Genomic DNA, 16734 nt, shown 5'->3' with positions numbered 1-16734 from the left:
GAACAACTGCATTGGAAAGGAAAAGCGGTAAAAGGTGGTCGCGGAAAAGGCGCTGTATGCGTGCTGGAAAACAATTCCCGCTCATTCTCTATATTTCGGGCTTGAGTCGGGCTTTGCACCGGGCCCGAGCCCAGCCCGCTACAACTCCAAGTAGCCCGAGCCCGGCCCGGGCCCGAGGTGAAAATACGTCGGCCCGCCCGAGCCCGGCCCGCGGGCCGGGTCGGGCTCCTACCCGGAGGTGTGCACGGGCTCCTACCCGGAGCCCGTGCACACCTCTAAGCGCAATACCAATTTTAGTGTATATCAAGCTAGCGATACGACCGCGAATGCACCATAAGCAAACCATGTCGTACATGACTTGCCTGTCATGATTTTCATGTTACCACCTCTCTTTTACGTTCGTCATAGAGTCGCGTCACGCAATACCAATTTTGGTGCATGTAAAGCTAGCGAAACGGCCGCGAATGCCCCATGAGCGTGGCATGTGAAGCATGACATACATGACATGCGTGTCATGGTTTTCATGTTACCAACAGCTATGTTCTTCATGCAGTAACAGCGCGCAATGCCAATTTTGGTGTATATCAATCTAGCGAAATGGCCTCGAGCGCACCATGAGCAAATCATGTCGTACATGACTTGCATGTCATGATTTTCATGTTACCACCTCTCAATGACGTTCGTCATACAGTCGGGTCGCGCAATACCAATTTTGGTGTATATCAAGCAAGCGAAACGGCCACGAGTGCGCCATGAGCAAGGTATGTAAATCATGTCGTACATGTCATGCATGTCATGATTTTCATGTTACCACCTGTTATTCATGTTCCTCATACAGTCACAACGCGCAATACCAATTTTGGCGTATAACAATCTAGCAAAACAGCCTCGAGTGCGCCATGAGCGTGGTATGTAAATCATCTCGCACATGACATGCATGTCATAATTTTCATGTTACCACGTGTCAGTTATGTTCGTTATACATGTCTCGTCATACCAGTTTTCGTACATATCCATTCATTTAAACGGCCGCGAGCGGCCCGAGATCATGCCATGTAAATCATGCTGCACATGACAGGCGTGTCATGATTTTCACGTTAGGACCTGTCATTATGTTCGTCATGAACTCTTGTCACACCATACCAATTTTGGTATTTATTAAATTCGGAACGACCGCAAGAGCCCCAAGGCCGTGGAATGTAAATCATACTGTTCGTGACATGCATGTCATGATTTTCATGTTATGACCTGTCATTTATGCTCATGATACGATCATGTTATCCCATACCAATTTTGGTACACATCCGATTAACGAAACGGCCAGGAGAGCACAAAGTCGTAGGCGGCTAGATAGATAGATAGATAGATAGATAGATAGATAGATAGATAGATAGATAGATAGATAGATAGATAGATAGATAGATAGATAGATAGATAGATAGATAGATAGATAGATCTTTCTGAGAACTAGAGCTGGCTACGACAGCGCCATCTAGTGAACACTCCAAGAACTAGAGGTGGCTACCTACTACTACAACTACATACATCGGGGACGACCGACCCACGCCTTAAAGGGCCCCTCACCAGGCCACATAGCAAATTTTAGTTAGACGCTAGAAGTTGTTGTGTGCCGAATGAAGAGCAGCATGCCGCAAGAATTTTTCAAAACAGTTCATTACGAGCTGAGAAAAACAATAATTTGTAGCGGCGCGAAACAATGATGCGAGGAGGCGAGATTCAAACCCTTGCCACTCGCCCCGCGTAGCCTTAGCAAGCCAAATCCCTTCCCTGCCCTCTTCACTTGACACATACGCATGAACACGTCATGCGCATGCATGGTCACGTGCCCGAGCCAGCCCGAGCACGCGAGCGGCGTTGCACGGCCGCTACCTTTGCTTTTATGCAGCGGCCGTGGGCGTTTTGTTGGCGTTCTCTGTGGTGTACTGCCTGTTTCTGCGGGACGGGGCATGAAAGTTGAGACATTTGTACGGGCACGAGAGGGGCGGTATCACGAGCCAGTGCCGCATTAACGTTATACGGCTCTGCGTTTACTTGGACGCGGTAGAATAAATGAGCATAATGAGTGCTCGAACGCGCCAGAACATTACTTTCCAGGGCTGGCGTCTGCTCGATGCGCTAACCGCGGGGACACGAACACATGGGAAAGGGAGGCACATTAGCCCCGCATCTCGCTGCAATTCACGAAAAAAAAATGAAAAAGACGCACACATTCCCTTTGTGTGTCTCATTATTTCTCTGAAGTTTTATTACTCTATTCAAGCAACAAATTACACAAACTACACATGTCGTGTCAAATAATTATCGCAGTGTCACGTGCTACTGTTGGCGACGTCAGAGCACAGTCGTCTACGTAGAGGAGCGACGTCACAGCACTACCATCTACGTAGGGCCATTTTCTCATGTACGTCATCCCCTCATTCTCTAAAGCGCGCGCCCGCGAGAGGAAGGGCAAGCAGCGTTCACCTTGAAATTTGACCCATTTCCGCGGCACGTAGCGTTGCAAATTTTGGCAGACGTGATCGTGAACGCCCAGTGTATGCATTGCGCTCGTTAGCTCAAAATTGTCAAACCTGGTGAGGGGCCCTTTAAGGAGCTTCGCCCCTAAAAGGAAGTTTGGGTTCATGCGCTTCGTAAGCGTAAGAATGCGGAGAACCGTCGATCTCCTTGTCCCAGAGGACCACGGCGCCTGCAGAATGCTTGCCTCAGCGAAGCGTTCTCTGCCTGAAGATGGCTTCCTGCCCTGAGTTTTTTTAATAATGCCCCACAGTGCTGTAGTTAAGCCCGAAAGCTTCAGTTTGTCGAGAATCTACGTCTCCAACGGCAGGCGGAGAATTTTTCATCTCCCCTTTTCTCATTTCTCGTAATTCTTTTGACTAGGCCTCTTATATAAAAGAGGGACAAAGTGGGGGCAGGGTTCTGTTTGGTGTCGCAGAAGTCCGTGGTACGCCCATGTCACTGGGGCGCACGTAACCCACGAGCCGCTTCGCCCTTCTCAGTCTGGCAGCAGACTTCTGCGACACCAAACAGAACCCTGCCCAAATTGGGCGCTATTCGCCGCGAGATCAGGCTACAGGTGGCAGCACCGTCGCCACGCCAGTGTGGATAGGCGGTCGTCGGCGCGTATGCAAACGCACACAACAGAGCTTCGTTGTGAGCGATTTGACCCGATTTCCGGCAAAAAAAAAATGCGTTGACTGCAGCTTTCTGGTAAGATGTGCGCTCTTCGTTGCGCGCCGAACGTTACTATTACTTGTGAGAGAAGCGCATTATGCCAACGAAAGGGGTTGCTCTCCTTCGGCAACAGTCGGCGTTTTCGCAATGGATGACGTTTTCTTATTTTATTTGTACATGTTCAGCTTGTGTTCCACCTACAACGCACTGCTGTAGTGTGTCTGAATTAAGTATTTACTTCTTGTTCATCTGGATAACCCCCAACAAAAAGAAAGCCCGTATTCCTGCACGAGTTCAAATAGCACTTTGTGCACTGCGTGCTCAAATATTCATCCGCATTTCTTATTCAGTTCTCCAATGTAGGACATTTGATAGGTTTACTGAGGAAAGCTACGTGGCTGACAGCGCTTTAGCGCTACAGAAGCGTTTAACACGCACACGCTTTTTATTCTAGTAACAGTACAAAGGTAACTACAGCACGGAACTTTCTTCGATTAATTACTTGAAACAAAGGCCCGGTTATTCCACGGGACCAAAGTGCGCTTTTTCACGCGAATAATGTCCACTGCATTCCGTCAATTTATTACAACGCAATACAAACGTTCAAGATAATGTAAAGCAAAAAAGATGTCGCTTCGCGTGAGATTACTACGACATAAATGTAAAGTACGCCGTTTGGATTAATTTTGACCATCGGGGCTATTTAACGCGTACCTTAATCTAAGTACACGGGTGTTCTTGTATTTCGCCACATATTAATATTGCGCAAGCCAACTCAGTTTTGCGATTTCCGTACATTCCATTTTCTGTTCTTTTTAGGGGACAATTTACCCAGACAACAGTCGACATCTTATGCTCGTCCTCAAAAGGTACAAACGTCTTCGTCCGCTTGGCAGCATTCTGAGTACGTCCTCAGGACCTCGTTTGCAGGATTATCCTAAACGTGCTCTCATGCGGACGTGTTCGGGACAGCAACAAGCTTGCGCTGAACTGGGAATTACAACATTTGTGCAATGAACACCATTTGACTGCATGTTATTTTTTTTATTTTAAAAAATAGAACATCTTTATCTGGTGACACAATTATGATTGCAGACGGACACGTTTCTCCTTGTTCAGAATGAGTACATGTATTAATCGCCAACGTGGCGAGGGTAATGCGATGTATTAATTGCTTGTTTAAAAAGCCCAGTTTAAGGGAAATACGCTTCGCGAAGTTAAAATTCGGTGACATATATTTAAATTTCCCGCACTTCGACCGCTGGCAACACTGTGACCCATGTGACCAAAAAAAAAAAAAAAAGATGCCTCCTGGTGGTCCCAGACTCCCAGCAGTCCCCACGGGCCCACGCTAGGCACCCTACCCACGCTGTGTCTTCATGGAGAGGTTGTGACATGGCGCATGCCGGACTGAATATCGGTGAGTTCGATCCAAGCGTCTTTTTCGTCCTCTAATGCTCTAATCACCACCACCACCTTTTTGTGTTCTGGTGATGGCGGAGAGCAGTGAACGACTATTTCGCCGCGAGCGAAAACGCCGCGTCGATGCGTCTCTTCAGCTTGCGAGCATGAACAATGACCTCGCTCAGCCCAACGTTACTAGAACAAACTCAGTTTAAAAGCTCCGCCGGAGAGGCGGTCCGCGTGGCGGTCGTGAGAACTAGTGGCGCTGCAGTCACGTCTAGCTCCCGCGGCTGGCGCTTGTTGTGATCGGCGCCGGCGATGTACGAGCGCACGTGGGTTACAGCGTCGTCTGCGCTTTGTTAGCTCGTCATTTTTGCGACTGTTCTTGACCGTGCTTAGCGTCTTGTACGAAGTGATGTACGAAGCGTAACGAGGGCGAACAGATTCACAGTGCGGTATGCCGACTTGCTTTGCGTCGGGCTGCAAGAGCGGCTACCGCAACGACGACCCCGCTTCATGACACTTCTTCGGACCTCCAAAAGACCCTACGCCATTCAAGCTTCGCATCGCAAAGATAGAAAGCTTACTGCGAGATGCAGGGTCTGTGACGTTCATTTTGAGAGTGACGACATTGTAAAGCACTATCGTCGTGTCGTTGCGAGACAAGAGGTTTTGATCCCACGTGGAAAGTGGGAACTCGCGCCCGGTGCCGTGCCACGCTTGTTCCCAGCACTTCCACCCCACATTTCAAAGCCAAAATGTTCGGGGTTTTCGCGCAAATCCTCCCCAAAACGCACGGTGTCCCGCGAAAGCCCCGTGCCCAGTTTGGAGGAGCCGCCAGAAATAGAACAACAAAACGAAAGGCAGGCGATTACCTATATACGCTACCGAGACTGAGAGTTGCATCACACTGACATTCGATCAGTTGTCAGCTGTCGCCATGCCTTCAAAGCAGTGGATTTTCGAGAGATTTTACGACGAGGTATCCAACAAGATGTGCGGAATATTTTACACTCGCCGGCTCGGGAACGGGCTGCTCAGCGCAAAAATTTGACACGGTACACATAGAAAAGACGAGGACCAGCGCTGGTTCTCGTCTTTTCTAGCTGTACCGTGTCAAATCTTTTGCGCTGAGCAGTTTAATAATGTAATACCAACTAGCCCAATCCCACACTTTGCTTCGGGAACGGAGACTTACTTGTGCAAAAGATAATTGTAGTTGACGAGCAGTTTAACTGCGTAGTGAACGGCTACAGCACGAAACGCAAACGGCTGTCGTACAGTGTAAGTGCTGCGGGCATGGAACATCTGCTCGGTGAAGTTGAAAAACTGAAGTTGAATACTGACGACTGTGACAGAGTACGCGCGAATAACTGCTCGGTGCTCACATCACGGCCGAACTGTTCGAATTGTGTAAGGCACCGTAGAAGGATGCGACGTAGAAAGATGAGACACCGAAAATACAACTATCGCTGAAAAAATTGCTCAGAGACGACATCTATTCGATGTAATCGCACACTGAGATTTCATTTACGGAGTTCTCGTAAAATTTTCCGATTTTGGGTCAGTATCCCTTTAACCGTCGCGAAAACGTGTCTTGTAAACATTGCAGAGCATTGGCAATGTTTTTCGAAAACAATTTTTTCAATAAATTGTAGAAACACGAGTACTGTTTTTCTATAACGTTTTTGTATCTCGAGTAAGTACGCTTCTTTGTACACTATAAAGGCTTTTACAAACGTGTTGGGTTGTTCTTGGTCTAGATAAGACGGCAGTGGCTAAAATTGTGGTGGTAGTTAAAAAAATTACGCTGAAAACCCTCATTCACTTAGAAACTCTTATGCCTGGAAGTTAAGCGCAATGTAGACAGCTCAAATATTGTCACAGGGTCGTGACGTCGACGAAGGCAGCAGTCAGCAGGTCCGAGTTGAAACTCTTTATTCGGCCGAACTTGTGGCCGAGAAAACTCAAACTACAGCAATACACTGAAAGCGGCGAACAGAGCGTCGACCGTCGATCAAGTGACAAGCGGTCAAGGGCGTCGGATTTTATACAGGCGCTATCGAACTTTCCAGCGATATCGCTGGTGGCGGCGTTATCTCTCGACAAAGCTGGAACATTCGCGTGCAGCGCGCAATCTTACCAAAACGATCTACGATCGCGAAGCTTCTCGAACACTGCTTCGCGGACAGCGTCGGGCGCTGATAACCGTCCTTGCTGGTCAAACCCGAATACATCAAAATAAAACAAGAAGTGGGCGTGGCAATATAGACCGAACATCGATTCTTAGCCAATCAATGAACAACGCACGCGGGCCAATGCATACAGACGACCTTATGCATATCCACCTAAGCATCCACCTAACTAATACAATAAGAAAGTTGCCGCGCAGTTGCCGCGAGCAACTGCGCGGTGCACCGCAGCGTTATGCCGTGGCAGCAGACGACGAGCCGATAGTGGAGCAAGACGGAACTGCAGCGCCGCTAGTTCTCGCGACCGCCGTTCGGACCACCCTCCTCCGCTGGCGGAGATACGGAGCTTTGAAACTGAGTTTGTTCTAGTAACGTTGGCTCAGCCGGCGTGTCGCATTCAAAGTCCGACCGAGTCCCTGCCCGACACCAATTCTAGTGGTCGCGCCCTGCATCAAGTCGAAGGGACTCGGCAAAATGAACAGACGCATGCTCCTGAGTTATGTGGCGATTCCGCCGTCTTTGTTAGTGATGATGTACTTACTACACGTGGTGTATCAGGATGTTGTAGGGCCAGTAAGTAGTCCGATCAGTGGTGGCTCGCGCGATAACAGCATATACTTGCCGCCGTTGGAGCGACGCCGCCACAGCAGCGATGTGCAGAGTGCAGATTACGACCATGTTAGTGGAGCCATTACGTCTGACGACGAGGAAAGCAATGTGAACTTCCGACAAAGGTTACAAGCGTGGGCGGTTGAATCGCGGTGCTCGCATGCCGCTGTCACGTCACTGCTGTCAGTTTTGCGGAGCCACACTTGTTTTGTGTCACTACCGTCGACTGCTAGGACGCTCTTGCAAACTCCAGGTAGGGTCCTAAACATCAGAGAGCTGGCAGGAGGGAAGTTTCGCCATTTTGGCCTTGAGGCAGGACTGCGGCAAACTCTGCTGGACTGTACACACTTGCCTGACGAACTCAGCCTTTGCTTCAATATCGACGGTTTGCCATTAGTTCCGAGCAAGCGCCCCTCTCCCGCCATTTCCACTGTTTCATTCACTGTTTTCATTCTCCCGGCGAGGGTGAATACATGCATAATCATTAAAGCATTTCATTAGCACAGGCGTGCATTCCTTATTCTTAACAGCTCCTCCGCCACCATGTTGAATTTTGATTCATGACTGAGCAAGCGTGCCCCTCTCCAAATCTTGTCGAATTATCCTTCGACGTAGGGACGGCGCTTGCTCGGGATTTTACGGTGGTACCCTCAGCAACTGTTATCATGTCCTCATAAAAAATTCTTGACTTTCTTTTAGGATCACCGGAAGGACAGTCAGATTATTCAGCTGAATGAACATTTCATCGAATGCCTCGCCGAGCTCATCCCTTGAAGAGTTTTTATGGTTTGCTGGAGGCATCGAAATAAAAATGTATTACCTAGAAACATATTGTTTTTGTGCTTGCTTTAGCAGGTGGCACGGCCACGTACCTTGCATGTGCATTTTCTGCATAGGCACCGACACTGTTCTATACTATGTGACATTCCTTATACTAACTAGTCAGTGGTACATAACTGTGCTCTAACATTAAATTCGTGTAAAAGTAAAATCTAAAATCCAGTAATTAAGCATGCAACCAATCTCAATCTTGGTGTGTAGCCCAGTCGGTACGCTGCATGTTCAGAAATGTCCTGGTGGACCAATTGATCAATATGCTTCAGTCCCCAATAAATCCTGCGATTGTGCCCTGGTGGACCAATTGAGTATGTTTCAGTCCCCAATAAGTCCTAAAATTGTGCCCTGATGGACCAATGGAGTATGTTTCAGTCCCCAATAAATCCTGAAATTGTGCCCTGGTGGACCAATTGAGTATGTTTCAATCCCCAATAAATCCTGAGATTGTGCCCTGGTGGACCAATTGAGTATGTTTCAGTCCCCAATGAGTCCTAAAATTGTGCCCTGATAGACCAATGGAGTATGTTTCAGTCCCCAATAAATCCTGAAATTGTGCCCTGGTGGACCAATTGAGTATGTTTCAGTCCCCATTAAATCCTGAAGTTGTGCCCTGGTGGACCAATTGAGTATGTTTCAGTCCCCAATAAATCTTTAAATTGTGCCAAAAATGTCCTGGTGGACCATCTGAGTATATATGTTTCAGTCCTCAATGAATCCTGAAAGTGTGCCAGAAATGCCCTGGTGAACCATTTGTGCATGTTTAAAAGACATGCTGAGGCCGGACAATAGTATCTTTCTTGGACTCCATCAAGACTAGTTGAGCATGTTTTCGGGACGTCACAATGTCCTCACGAGAACGTTTTGAAAACGTGCTGAAGATGTTTTACTGTTGTCTGGGTAAGTACCGAAGTGTCAGACGTGACTTGACAGAAATATTGCTGTGTAGTGGGACCAGGACCACACACACCTAAAGCTCGTCGCGTAACCTATAAACGACAGTCCCGAAGTTATACACCTGACCACAACCCGCAAGTGCATGCGAGCGCTTTTTTTTACCACTGAGCCGCTAAAAGGCTATATTCACTTGAGATGTAATAAGTTCTCATATTTAGGACAACGCCAAGTGCACTTTGCAATGCGCTTGAACCACAGAGCGGCACCTACACTGATATAACTCTCGTGAACGGAGGGTACAACGACCACACACAACACTCTTGACAAGTGCACTCGCTGATCTTATTGCAGTACGTATACAACCGATCAAGGCCAAATGCTTCTTTACGTCGCGTTAGGCATACGTACCAGCGGTTAGAGTTGCACTAACGCAACGGAACAAACCGCCTTTTGAGGACCTGCATGACATACGCACACATGCAAACACAATGTGGCTAGCAGACGACGCATGGAGCAATCCACACTAGGCGCGGTTCAGTCAGAAGCCGCCAGGTGGCGACTCCGCGCTAGGTTACATCCGAAAGATAACAGCCGATTCGTTTAAAAAGGTCCCCCAGGGGATTCCCCCGGTGAGTAAAAGTACGCAAAGGAGTGCAACCGACGAAGATGTAGTACTAGAGAATTTCAATTGGAAGAAGGCCGAAGGAAAAATTCCTAAGCGCACTACTCCGGGCTTAGATGGGTTTCCCGTCAGCCTCATTAACGAACTCGGACATAACACTAAAGAAGCACTGCTGAAAGCCGTAGAAAAGTGCTTACAGGAGAGGGAAATACCAGACAGTTGGAGAAAAAGTAGAATGAACTTAATCTATAAAGGCAAGGGAGAAAAGGATAACATTCGCTCGTATAGACCGCTAACAATTACATCGGTGCTATACAGGTTGGCGATGCAGGCAGTAAAATTAAAAATAGAAGCGTGGGTAGAACAAAATGATATTTTGGGAGAACTTCAGAATGGATTTCGAATCGACAGGCGGTTAGACGATAATCTGTTTGTTCTTACCCAGTGTATAGAAATATCTAAAATAGAAAACAGGCCCTTATACGTAGCTTATCTAGATATCACCGGGGCGTATGACAACGTTAATCAGGAAATTTTGTGGGATATATTGAAGGAAGTGGGCATAGGTGACGACTGTGTACAGCTTTTGAGGGAAATATACCGAGGAAATACAGTTTGTATAGAATGGGAAGGAATAAGTAGCAAGGACAGCGTTGAAATTAGCAAGGGGCTGAGACAGGGATGCCATTTGTCCCCGCTGTTATTCATGCTGTACATGGCGAGGATGGAAAAAGCGCTAGAAGGAAGCAACATTGGATTTAATTTGTCACACAAACAGGTCGGAGCGATGGTTGAGCAGAAGCTTCCAGGTCTATTTTATGCTGATGATATTGTCTTATTTGCGGACAGTCAAGATGATATACAGCGACTGGCAGATATATGCGGAAGGGAGTGTGAGGCTCTAGGACTAGGATTTAGTGCAACAAAATGTGGATTGATGGTATTCAATGATCACGGAGACCATACGGTATTAATACAGGGCCAAAAAATACCGAGGGTAAGCGAGTACAAGTACCTCGGAGTATGGGTAAATGAGGGGGATAGATATATGGAGGTACAAGAGAAAGCATCGGTAGCAAAGGGAAAGAGGAATGCTGCAATTATGAAGCACAGAGCTTTATGGGGATACAATAGGTACGAGGTGCTTCGAGGGCTGTGGAAGGGTGTGATGGTTCCGGGGCTTACATTTGGGAACTCAGTGGTGTGCATGAAGTCAGAGGTGCAATCAGGAATGGATGTAAATCAAAGGACGGTGGGCCGCCTCGCGTTGGGCGCTCACGGGAAGACGACAAATGAGGCGGTAAAGGGTGATATGGGATGGACAGGCTTTGAAGTGAGGGAAGCGCAGAGCAAAATGAGATTCGAAGAGAGGCTGAGGAAAATGAAGGAGAGTAGATGGGCAGAGAAGGTTTTCAGGTATTTGTATAGAAAAAGCGTTGACACGCAGTGGAGAAAAAGAACTAGGAGGCTCACCAGTAAATATACGGCTGGCAGTGCGGGCGATATGGCAACAAGGAGCATTAAGCGGAAGGTCAGAGAGGCGGAGAGGACTTATTGGATGACAGCGATGGAAAAGAAGCCGGCTCTGAGTAACTACCGAAAAGGAAAAAACGAAATAAGGAGGGAAAGGTTTTATGATAATTCAAGGGGAAGCGCTTTACTGTTTGAAGCAAGGTCGGGCTGCCTTAGAACGCGTAGTTATAAAGCGAGATTTAGTAACGAAGAAGAACAATGTACATGCTGCGGGGGAACTAAGGAAACGATGGAACATGTACTGATTGAATGTGGCGATATTCACCCAGGTATACGTGGGGGCACGAGTCTACATGAAGCCTTGGGTTTTAGGGACAACAATGGAAAGCTGAACACGTCCGCGATAGAAATAAGTAAGAGACGGTTAGAGTATTGGTGGCAGAAAAGTAGAGATAAAGAACAAAAATAAATAATGGGGGAAAAATAAGGTCATTCTGCCTTAAGAGGCAGAGAGATGGACCGTGAATTTATATTTTTTGGTATAATAACATAGATTTAATCAATGTAGATAAGGTATTAGGCCAACATGAAACAAGGAAGCTTTTTTTTTTTTTTTTTTCTTCGAGCCTGGTGGCAGACATGTCACCGCCCCGTTTTAAAGGGGACGCTCATAGCATCCATCCATCCATCCAGCGGCCAATAGATTAGATCGCGTGTTTCTTAGCTTTCGTCTATTCTTTCTTTAAATATAAGGAGGGTTCTAAATCCTGCACTAAATGCAGCTCTACTACTGTGCAACCTGAGGAAGTTAGTTACACTCCTGTTTGACCGCGAATTAGCTTCGTTCCTTCGATCTGCTGTAGCTCCGCTCGTACACACCCGCTCTCAGCCGCGACTGATAGTAGCGCGCCGCGCCGTGGGCGGCGCCACTTGTTCAGTCAAAACTGCAATGCACTAGGCCTATTGCTTTTTACAAGGAGTTTTCTTAAATTTACCAATTACCCCGCTTAACTTATTAGCACAAGGTCAATTCACATGCATTTGTTTAGGGTGTAATTACCATGTGTCATCCGTCAACACGTGGCCACCACCATCGACGGCATGGCTCCAGTTGATTTACTAGAGAACTGCTATTTTTAAATTTCAGCCTTCGTAGATACTCCCGTCCTGTGACATGATATGCACACCTGAAACGCACAATCATTTTTTGCTTCTTCCTTTCTTCGAAGTATGATCACTGCTCCAAGGAATATGAAGTACTAATCACGACACTGTCGAATTTTGCCATTTCATGAAATTCACCATCTTGTCAGCTCATTGGTCCAGACGGCTGTTACGGCACCTTCTATAGGCTTAAAATGACGCCATTATGGAATTTGACGGTATCTAGAATAGCACCCTCACTTAATCATGCTCAGCAACAAAATGACAAAAGTGATGTATACATGGTCGCTGTTATTAACCATTGCGATGGATAGACAGACAGACAATGAACTTTCTTTGATCTCGAGCAGCTTCCGCGGGGTCCCCCCTGGATAGCTTTTTAAGATCAACACCTTGTTCATAGGGGCTCGTTGGCACATTATAGGAAAATTATAAAACAGCGCAACACAGGGAGAGTAAGGGTACACAGGACAGAGAGAAGAAAAGAGGTTGAAGAGAGGAAAACACGCTGTTTCCGCAGCCCTATTTTAAAACGGATCGAACATAGTATGGAACATTCTGTCCTGTGTCATTAGTGTCATGCAGTTCTATAGCTTACTTTGGCTCTTTTCGCCCTTCTTGTGGTCGTCAGACATTCACAGACCACGCAATGGAGGTGTGCGGATAGTAAATGCCCAGCCACCGTTGCACGGGGATCATGAAAACGAAGTCAACTGCGGTTAGCCGGTTCAACATAACGAACCTATTCAAACTGCTACAGAAAATGGAACTTGTGCACAACACAAATCACAGATTTAATACCTACTCTTGTCATGCCAGGAAAAGCGTCACTGGTGCTTTGATCCGAAGAGAAGCAATAACAAAGAAATAAGGACACCTTCAATAGAGTGAAACACATATTTTATTTCCAGGCACAAATTATCACTGCTCCTCAAGTCAAGTGTAAACTGATTATAGTGTCCATAGCACATGGCAATGTTAGTGAGGGCACCATAGTTAAGTTCCAGTGCAGTTCACAGCCAAAGTGTGCCAGCATACCTGGGGCCACTGAAATCGGGACTGCCATTGCATTGAAGTACAATATGAAATTATATAAAAGTGCATTAATTGTACAGCACTTAGGTGCGACTGAGATTTTCTTTTAAAAGTGTCAGAACTACGGTAAACGTGTAGCATGTAACAAATATGTATAAGACAGCTAAAATGTTCAAAACAATGCTGTACAATAATCATATGTAAATAATTATTTCTTTTTGTGTGTGCATTGAGCAAAAAACAAAAATAAAAGTCATATGAAAGCCCATAAACACAAATTTAGACAGATCGGACGTAGCAGATAAGACTTCGCAGTTTTCCATATAGGCTTAATAGCGCGAACTCCTCAACAAATGGAGAAATAACGGAAAAGGATAGCATCGAGGGAATGTTACAAAATTAACATACATGTGGCATATGCAACAATAAAAAGTACCGATCTTCAGCAAAAAACAGTGAGAAAAAAACCTTCCAATTGTTCAATATTTACATGTAAACACAATAACACCATGGGGAAAAAAACTTCGTATAACAAGGCTTATTTCTCACAACAAAATAAAGCGTGGCACTTTCAACAAAGCTGCTACTCTCTAAGCGGGAAAAAGCCGGAAAGGGTGTAGCCGGGTCGGGTACAAGGGCTGCCAAACTTTCACCGGTGCTGTCTACTTCATGAGTGCATGCACCACAGCCTTGGCATTTATAGTTTTCAAGTCGATGTAGGTTTGCCCCGTGCCAACAAAAACAATGGGCTGTCCGGTGATGTAGGTCATTGAGATCGCAGCACCAACCTTGGGATTGAAAAATAAAAGTAAAAAGTCAATAACACAAAAAGAAAAAATATTTGCACAGTACATAACTTTCAAGATCAAGTTGAACTCCCACAGGCTGAATCATGGTATAAGTGCATGTGTGTGAAGCAGAAATTCTGGAACAACAGACTTGCAAAGTCTCCTCACGATTATCTTATTAGTATTTAATAATTTCTAGGGTTTTACATGTCAAAACCACAATACAGTAGACTCTCGTTAAACGGAACCTGAAGGGACCAGGAAAATATGTTCTGTTTAAGAGGAGTTCCGTTTACTGGGAGAGGAACAGGGGTATAAAATTCAAGTGCGAAACCAATCATGTTAGAAGCAGTTGTTGCATTTGGGCAGCAGTTCCGTTTAAGAGATTTTCATTTACTGAGAGTTTACTGTATATATATGAGGCATGCAGGCCGGTAGCCAGGAATTTTTTTTTGGGGGGGGGGGGGGGGGGGGGGGGGCCGCTTGCTCAAAACCTTGACTATTTGACACAAACACCTATTTTCATTATTTATTTTTGGTAAAAACACCTACTTCACGGGAGGGGGGGGGCACCCCCCCCCCCCTGGCTAAAGGCCTCGAGGCATGCCATAGTGGGGACTACAGAAAAATCTGGACCACCTCGAGTGCTTTAACACGCACATAAACCAAAGTACACAGCTGTTACTGCATTTTGCCTCCTCGAAATGTAGCTGTCGTGGCCAGAAATTGAACCCGCAACCATGAGCTTAGCAGCGCAACGCTTCAGCCTGCTGGCTATCATGGTGGGTTCTCGCGATTACCTAAAAGGGGTAAATGTATTGAGAATGCTTCAAGCAAAGTTTTAATAATTTAATGTGTTTTAAGCAGGTGAGACCAACCAAGAAAGATCGAGTCACTATAGGAGCAACTTTCAGCATGCTTTACGATGCACCAGTTAGCATAAAGTACAAATAAACTTTCTTTGAAAGATGCAAGTTAAAACATTTTTGAAGTTAAACCTTGGAGGCACACATCCTAAAACTGTATCATAATTATGAGGCAAGTTGTAGTATGGGACTCCTGCTTAATGCTGAACACATGCAGTTCTTTAATGTACACCTCAATCTAAGCATGCACATGTGTTCTCGCATTTTTCATCGAAATGCAGTCACTGTGGCCGGGAACCGTCAAACTCAGTGGCACAACACATTAGACAATGAGCTAACGTGGCGGGTAAAGATGTAAGCGGTACTTTACAAGCTGTAGAGCAGGTCGGGAAGCCCACAGGACACACACTGTCCATAGTGATTGCAGCAAAATGGAGTTTTGCTTTGACTGGATGCATTGGCTGCATGCATGCCTTTGGGACGACATGATGGCCATCTACGATGATGAATAGCCAAAAAGTTGAAAGGATCATGGTGGACACTTAAAACTTTCTAAGAATGTGAAGGCGAGAGCATAGTTGGACCCATAACGGTGTGGAATGAATCAGTGAGACCACATGGCAAAGTATAGGCACCGTGCAATGTAGTTTTTGAAATGCAACAGCAGCGCAAGAACCCATAACCTAGCAAGTAGAAGCAGCCAAATTAGACTTAGCACCGACTAGAAGCAAAAGTGACTTGTGCGTCTCCCACCATTCAGACCACACACGCTTGGCAGGGCCATCGCCGTAGAACCGGTCTGGAGCACGAGTCTCACCCTTCTTCACGGCCCTACTGCGCTGCTGCTCATGCAAACGCCACAAGGACGACGTGGAAAAGTAGAAACACAGCTTGTGTGCTCACATGCTTTTCAAGCAAGGCTTCTATGAGATACAGATATCGGTGGCAGCGGCACAGTTCTCAAAAAACCTGGCGTCGAGTGTACACAAATCTGGCCCCCGAGGATGCGGCGGTCTCATGCGCATTTGTATGTTTTCCAATAATTGGCGCTCTCTCGATCGTGGGATTGTCAGCTGGCCGTTTCTAATATGGCAATCTGATCATCGAGGTAACTTATTTCATGTTGCCACATTTCATAGCCACCTTTCATTGTTGCATTTCATTGCTTCACACGACTGTCATTGTTGCCTATAGCAACAGAAGTGTTGCGCTGCAAAGCACGTGGGTGAAGGTACAATTGCTGGCATGGAGGAAGGAAAAATCTAGGAGGGAGCATTGCACCATGCGATAGAAAGAAGGAAAGAAAGAAAAATAGTAGATGTAAAGGCGAACAATTAAATGCAAAGGCGAGCAATAAAACTGACTTCCGTTATGAGAAACGTACAAGAGCCAGCACATCTGTAGAGATAATTGTGCATATTGTTGATTTTACACCTCGTTTCAGAGTGGCCGTGCCAAGACAAACATGCACGTACACAGTGACCAACTATCCTTCTGCAAGCTCAGCTCCGATATGTTATTTCATGGTAAGCTTTCAGATTAATTAGTGAACAAGGACATTTTTCATAGTCACGTGTCTCTAAGCACGTAAAAAAAAAGAAACGAAACGAAACTTTTTGTTTCCCATAGAGCAAAAATTACCTTGCAGAAACAATGTA

At 46.1% G+C, this 16734-nt stretch overlaps 1 protein-coding gene across 1 annotated transcript in view; it reads right to left on the bottom strand.

Annotated features, from left to right (window-relative positions):
* Positions 1-13271: 13271 nt before the first annotated feature.
* Positions 13272-16734, bottom strand: part of LOC119393720 (signal recognition particle receptor subunit alpha) — a 64794-nt gene continuing 61331 nt past the window's right edge. The window contains exon 13 of the mRNA XM_037660842.2: positions 13272-14210. Coding sequence (XP_037516770.1) covers positions 14085-14210 — 126 coding nt within the window. The 3' untranslated portion in view covers positions 13272-14084. The remainder of the gene's footprint in view (positions 14211-16734) is intronic.

The sequence above is a fragment of the Rhipicephalus sanguineus genome, chromosome 5 (assembly GCF_013339695.2).
Source record: "Rhipicephalus sanguineus isolate Rsan-2018 chromosome 5, BIME_Rsan_1.4, whole genome shotgun sequence".
NCBI classification, from domain to species: Eukaryota; Metazoa; Arthropoda; class Arachnida; order Ixodida; family Ixodidae; genus Rhipicephalus; species Rhipicephalus sanguineus.
This window is presented reverse-complemented; position numbering and strand designations above follow the sequence as displayed.